The sequence below is a fragment of the Monopterus albus genome, unplaced genomic scaffold (assembly GCF_001952655.1).
Source record: "Monopterus albus unplaced genomic scaffold, M_albus_1.0 scaffold34.1, whole genome shotgun sequence".
Taxonomy (NCBI): domain Eukaryota; kingdom Metazoa; phylum Chordata; class Actinopteri; order Synbranchiformes; family Synbranchidae; genus Monopterus; species Monopterus albus.
In genome coordinates this window covers 458,553-465,542 of record NW_018127914.1, presented here as the reverse complement: position 1 = coordinate 465,542, position 6,990 = coordinate 458,553, and the positions used below count along the sequence as shown (strand labels likewise).

Sequence of the window (6,990 nt, the reverse complement as noted above, 5' to 3'; positions counted from 1 at the left end):
GGTGCCCATATATACTGTATCTAATTGCTTATCAGCAGTCAGTCTTCAAAAGCAGCCTTCGAAGGCTGCGTCCCTTCAAATGGGACAAAGCTCAAGTTGGGAGACGATGTTTGTGAATTTATGGACCTTGTCAGGTGATGAGACAGCGCTCCACTAGCCGAGCAGACGGATGGGACGTCTGAGAATCTTTTCTACTTGTATAGAAGCAAAGCTAGTATAGGTAGAAGTACGATCATTCAAAGTTCAAAGTGTTTATTTTGTCATATGAACAGTTAGGAAACATGTTTCTCTGTACAATGAAATTCTTACTTTGCCGTCCACATGAATGCCACAAAATACAAATGAAATATAAAGTAGATAAATAAGTAACACAAAATCTAAGGCACTTTAAGCAGCGCAGATGCAGCAATATAGTAGAAAAAAATATATCAGAATGTAAGCTGCATGGGAGCAGCATGTGCAGCAGTCAACAGTCATTGTGCAATTATGCATGTGCAAACAGAATGTAAACAGTACATCACATATTTCCTGGTAATAATCATACAAAGTTGTTGTCAGTCTGCACAAAATCTTTACACTTGTCATACCCAGAGTTATGAAGTGTTTTCAGTGCTGCACAAACAGTAGCAGTATAGTTTCACAGGGACCTCGGTGGGAGAATTAGTTGCCTTGTTCATGCTCAGCAGCTGTGTTCTGGTTTTTGTGATGATTGCTACATATATATATCATACTCATCATGCTGCATATCTGATGCCTTTCATCATCTCTGAAGGCAGTCATGCAGAATAGTTATCAGTGAACTGTAGTTGCCTCTGTTGCAGACTTGTTTACTGTAGAGCATATAATAGGTGTTTCCTCCTAATTTGACCTGAGCTCGGCAAAACACACACACACACACCTGTAGACACAACACTAGGAATGCAGTAGTCTGAAATCTTGCTCAGCAGCCCATTGGTCCTAAGTTAAATATCACAAGAAGTGAAATGATGCTTGGGGGTAATTTGCCACAATACCAAACTAACAATAGGCCAAGACTTGTGTCAAAGGAAGCTTTTAAGAAATTAAATGCCTTACTTAAAGGCACAGCAACCCCCATTAACATTTTGCCAATCTGTACCTGAACTACAGTAACCTCTGTGGCTTGCCCTGTAGTAATCCTTTGCCGGGACCCAGCAATAAACACCAGTCAAGTCAGCCCTATTGTTTGCATTGGGAAGGTAGCTAACTATCAGCGCTCGGTCACATGATGCCTGCTGGGCCTGACACAATAGAGCTCAGTGTTTGTGTTTGTGTGTACGTTGGAGGGAATTGGATGTTTAACACCATATCAAAGCACTGTTTGTTATGCCTGAGGCTGGTCGGCTATGGAGCGTTGTTGTTGTGGTCTGGCTTTATCAGGGGTGGTGTAGACTCACTTTGTGTACCTTGCAGCTGCTTTTGCTGCCACCGACACAGCTTCGAAGCACTGTGAACACGTGCATGTTGTGGTACGCTAATGTGTGCATGTTCTCCCAGCAGGTGTGTGCTGCTCATTCAGAAATCCAGTTTTAAATCCCATGACATGGCACAGGAAGCATGAGCTGTAGTTTGTTCCAGTGTCCCCTGTAATTCCCATGAGGCACCTCAGCAAGATGTTTTCTATATAAACAAAACACACTGGGTTTATATACACCTAATAACGGGGTGATTTGCAATTTCCCACCCTTCAAAACAAAGCCCTTACATACAGTGAACAAAAAAAATAGTGCTTCCAACATAAGATAATGAGAGCAGTGAAATAATAACAGCACTGGCTCGGGTGTGGCTTAGTACAAGAAGTCAAAATGCACAGTAGCTTCAGGTCAAGTGAGGCCGATAGAGTCTACATACAGACATTGTTGCTTTAACTCTAATCTATAAGTGATTGGGGAGAATACATAAAATTAAGTATAATTTTTGTTTAATACTTTGTCAGGAGACATCTGACTGGCAAAGTCTAGATGTCTCCAGGCAAATAAACAGGTTCACAGCTAGTCAACAACATTGACCAACAGCAAGCTGCCCAACTGGTTTGCAACAGCCTGAAGCAGGCTGGTGCCTGTAAAGTCTTAAAGCTTCTTTGCTATAGGTCATCTCAAGGAAGGATCTTTGTGCAGTAGGTTACTTTAGTTCAGCATTCTTCATGATGTAAGGAGTGAGTCAGGGTGTTGCTGCTTTTGACAGCTTGAATCCTGTTGCTAAAAGGAAAGAATTCCTCACATCTTCTAGTCAAAACAATGGAAAGAACCCACTATGGCTTTTTTTTTTAAGCCGTTTTCCTTGGCCACACCAGAACTGAGTGTTCTCTTTTAATCATTCAGCCCAAGCAATAACAGTTGCTTTTGACCGCCATATTAATCTTTGAAACATTTATCCAAAAGACACTTCAGAAACCCACTTATAGAAATCCCCTGTCTCAGGCAAAACAAGGTCAGTGGTTACTTGGCTTGAAATGGGCACACTGCATGATTGTGTGGTTATTGATTCACATCACAGATTGGTCTGGCAGATACAGTACAACAACAGCTATCCACTGAGTCACCAGGTTAAACGTCCTGTTGCTTCCCACACTGCAGAAAACAGCCATTTAGCCCTGTAACTTCTTGATCTCCCTCAACTTCTGCTTTCAGAGCCTCTAGTGAGTTCACATTTAGGGAAGTTGTGTAAGTGTGTTTTGAGGAAATTCAAAAATAGAGTAACTACTGAACACACACGCCTGCTGTCGGTGATGAAATTCTAGCCTCTCAGTGACGGCCTGCTTTGGCCCGTGTTTGCTCCTCAACCATCACACACAGAAGTTAACTGTACAATGAATCTAGACATTGCTTGCATTAAGAAAATATTTGTCATAGGGCACACAGAGATAGAAACCGCTCCTTATTTATGTAAAGAAATATTTTGGTGTAATTCAGTCCACCAAAGCCCCCCTACTCTACCACAATGCATTTTGACCCAATGTTCTGTTTTGTTCTCCACCAGACATATTTTCTTCATGCATGTGAAGGAGGACCTTCATAATGGTCACCTGCGTATGTGCTCAGAACAAGCAGAGGAGCTGAGTGCGCTGCTGGCACAGGCTGAGTTTGGCGACTACAACCAGAATACAGCCCAGTACTGGTACTCCGAGCTGTGCGGAGAGGAGCCCGGCACTGCCACTACCAACAGGTACAGAACTTTCTGAGGAAACAAACCCAGACTTGTGGAAGAACAGTAAACTTAAATGGTCTACTTGTGAATAAAACGTTTAACTCTTTAGAAATAGTTTGTTTATAAGAACTGACCTGGATTCTTTTGTTCTCTGTTCATATAGAAAACAAAATGTTGTCTTAGACAGTTGCAAAGACTCTTGTATATTTTGGAGCATTTTTGTATATTGCTCTTTCCATTAAACCAGAATAACTTCAGATAAGAGCGCATGATGCACAGCTACAGTTTAGCCTGCTTGACGGGTAACGTGTTGATCAGCCAGTAACTGGCAGGAAATGAGATTAGAACCTCCCACTGTTCATGTGAAATGTTTTCTCTGTATACAAAAAGAGCATAACAAAGTTTAACTACAACAAGGTTTTAGGCCACGCTTTCCCACCCACAAGTCATGGGAATTACCCAACAACTACTGCAGTGTCTCAGTTTTGTAGCTAGTCTTTGGACCACCACCTTGAGCCATTTGCTGCAGGCCTACTACTCTTTTTTTTCAAATGTTCAGCCTCTTAAATTGTACCTTATCAAGCCCAGTCTCCTAAACCTGCTAGATTAAACATGTATATCCATGTATTGTATTGGTACAGCAGGCACAGCTGTTCACTGCTATACCCACACTCAACCCCAGCCTGGTCCCTATGCAGGTGCATGCATTTCCCAGCACCTATTTTCTCTTAACCATGAATCAGTTAGGTGTACAGTACAGATGCCATTATGCATTTCCTGTCACAGTTTATAAGAATTAGGAGGGAGGCTTCACTGGCATTTATCCTCCTTGTGTACTACATCTGCCACAACGGATGTTTTGGTTTTTAGATAAACTGTTTGTTCATTCCATTTCTTCCACACCTTATTCCTCCTGTAGTATCATATCCAGACATAAAGCTCTGGAAGGTTTGAGCCAGGGCTCCGTGGAATATCAGGCCCTGCAGCTGGTCTCCTCTCTCGAACACTATGGCGTGGAGTGGCACTGGGCTCGTGATGCAACTGGTCAACGGTTGGCCATAGGAGTCGGCCCTGAGGGCGTAGCCATTTGCAAGGAAGACTTCAGCTTAGTCAACAGGTATGTTCTGCTTAGATGTACTCATACCTGTCTTTCTTTAGCACTATTCAGTCGGTAACCATGTCATCACTCTGTTTTGTTTTAGTATAAGCTATCCCATCATCCAGATTGCCACCCAGTCAGGGAAGAATGTGCACCTGACGGTTACCAAGGACACACATGACAGTGTGGTGCTCTTGTTCAAGCTAATCAGTAACCGGGCAGCCAGCGGTCTGTACCGGGCCATCACAGAGACCCATGCCTTCTACAGGTAAGAGCTAAAGGCTTACAGTGGCTGAAACAGACGGGTACCGCAACCGTTTAGTCACTTTTTAACAGCAGGCAATTTAAGCCATCTAATAAATTCTCACTGCTCCACAAAGTCAGTGCAGACAACAATTAACTTTTAAGCTCTGCCGCTCAGTTCAGTCCTTTTTTTTTTTTCCTACAAGTTTCTTTCAGCAGTCTTGGCTACAGCGGTCAGTCATCACACCAATCGGACCTGCTTTAAACACACCCACTCACCGCTTGAGCTTGTTATGATCACATGGAGCAGTTTACTGGTTAAAGACACAGTAGATTGAGGGAGTTAAAGAACAACCTGACCTAAATGAGTTCTCTGAAGACTTGTTCTGCTCTACTTGGCAAGCAGTGCTTACTGAGTGTGCATTTGTACACATTGACTAGTGGTCCTGTTCCCTTATTACCCTTTTCTAAATGCACGCAAAGTGGGACATAACCACATAAAACATGTCCTTGATAGAATGATGGAACCATGGATAGCACATTGTTCTTGGTCAGTCACAATTGTACAAAAGACAGGATTGTCCTTTTGTTTAAGGGATGGGGCTTAGCTCAGAGTATTTATTTATTGCAGGCATGTTTTCGCCCTTCTTGCTCAGAATCAAGTGTTCAATGTTTATCTCAGTGGTGAATGTTGCATCAGAACAGTGTGAACATTAGGTGTTTAAATAAATAGCAAAGGGAAATCCTAAATAAAGACATATTTTTCCAGAACATTGAGCGCTACAGACACAAGGCAGATTTGTCTTGCAAAAATCAAAGGCAGATGTAATTGATTTAAAAACTGGATGTCAAGTCAAATGTATGAATACTAATAATAGTAATGTCTTATTTGCATTTCCAGATGTGACACAGTTACAAATGCAGTGATGATGCAGTACAGTAGGGACTTTAAGGGCCACCTGGCTTCACTCTTCCTCAACGAAAACATCAACCTTGGCAAGAAATACATTTTTGACATCCGACGTACAGCTAAGGAAGTGTATGACCATGCCCGCCGTGCGCTCTACAACTCTGGCGTCGTGGACATGGTGTCTCACTCTGGCAGCGGGCAGCGCTCCTCTCCTACCCGGTCCCCAAGCACAGATGACCAGCAGGATGAGGGACTGGACTGCAGCAGCTGCCAGCAGAGCCGGGCCCTGCACGAGCGGCTGCAGAAGCTCAGGGAGGCTCTGTTGTGCATGCTGTGCTGCGAGGAGGAGATAGATGCCGCATTCTGCCCCTGCGGTCACATGGTGTGCTGCCAGTCCTGTGGAAATCAGCTTCAGGTTAGATTCTTCTCCACAGCTGAGATTTTTCTATGGCACTTTCTTTGTATGCACTGAGAAATGACAGTGCTGATGTCTTAGAAGTAGTACTTTTGTAAAAGTGAATTTGAAAATAAGGCAAGAGCCTGAAAAGTTTTGTTCGGTCACTAAAGCTTACTTGGAGTTCGTACCTATAATAAAAGCTAGGAATGACACTCTGTCCGTGGTGTTAGTGTTTATATTATTGTTTATAGTTTTTTTATGTGTTGTTTTTATATTTGTTTGATATGTTAAGTGCTTTGGTCAGCTGTGCTGTGGTAAAGCGCTATATAAATAAAGTTGAGTTGAGTCATTCTTAGGTTTATATTGTCATTTAAAAATTCTAGAATATGTCTATGCCCTTGTAAAATCATTAGTTTCCTCAGAGAGCCAGCAGTACCAGACCCTCTCTTCCCCTCGGTGTTACCCCTAGAAAGGTTTTCAGGCACAGTGGCAATAGGATGATAGGGATTTTGTGTGCATGCACCCAAATTTTTGGTTATGTCACGTGTGTTGCACGAGACCTTTTGTGGTAATTTCCATGTAAACTTTACCCCAAATGGGCATCTCTCCTGTATGTCTCACACACACCGGCTGTTTATGTTGACGGCATATACGACGTTCCTAAGAATCAAGATTATATCAGTTATGAAAGACAATGTACTTGTGCTATTTTCATAATTATTGATTATCAAAAATTCAGTTATAACAACGATGTAAGCTTAACACATTTCCATTTAAAACTTTGTTTTAAATTGATGAGGTCAACAAATTGGAACTTGGCTAACTTACATCTGACCCATAACTTGTATACCTGCATCACCGGAGCTGATACATATTCTCTTCGGTTACACCTTTGAGATTTGTTTGTGATGAGCTCTTGCTTTTAGTTTATAATAAAGATTTCACCTAAGATTCCTTGGATATGCATGCCAAAATATACTGCCAAAGAGTAATGGGTCACTAAATAATTTACAGTATAATACATTAGTTGGACCGGTTTGGCTCAAACACGAGTTTTCCTTTTATTACATCCAGTTCTATTAATGAGCCAACATGCAGATGTCAAATACGTGGGGCTTAATAGTTTTCTTTCCTGTCCCTTCAGTTGTGTCCTGTGTGTCGGTCGGAGGTAGAGCA

General features: G+C 42.2%; 2 protein-coding genes across 2 annotated transcripts in view; one reads left to right on the top strand and one right to left on the bottom strand.

Annotated features, from left to right (window-relative positions):
- dtnbp1b (dystrobrevin binding protein 1b) overlaps window positions 1-6,990 on the bottom strand; it is a 555,482-nt gene that overhangs the window by 92,012 nt on the left and 456,480 nt on the right. The window lies entirely within an intron of this gene.
- Window positions 1-6,990, top strand: part of mylipa (myosin regulatory light chain interacting protein a) — a 22,856-nt gene that overhangs the window by 15,700 nt on the left and 166 nt on the right. Inside the window, exons 3-7 of the mRNA XM_020597487.1 lie at window positions 2,998-3,183; window positions 4,085-4,282; window positions 4,368-4,532; window positions 5,409-5,832; window positions 6,959-6,987. Of these exons, the coding sequence (XP_020453143.1) occupies window positions 2,998-3,183; window positions 4,085-4,282; window positions 4,368-4,532; window positions 5,409-5,832; window positions 6,959-6,987 (1,002 nt within the window). The remainder of the gene's footprint in view (window positions 1-2,997; window positions 3,184-4,084; window positions 4,283-4,367; window positions 4,533-5,408; window positions 5,833-6,958; window positions 6,988-6,990) is intronic.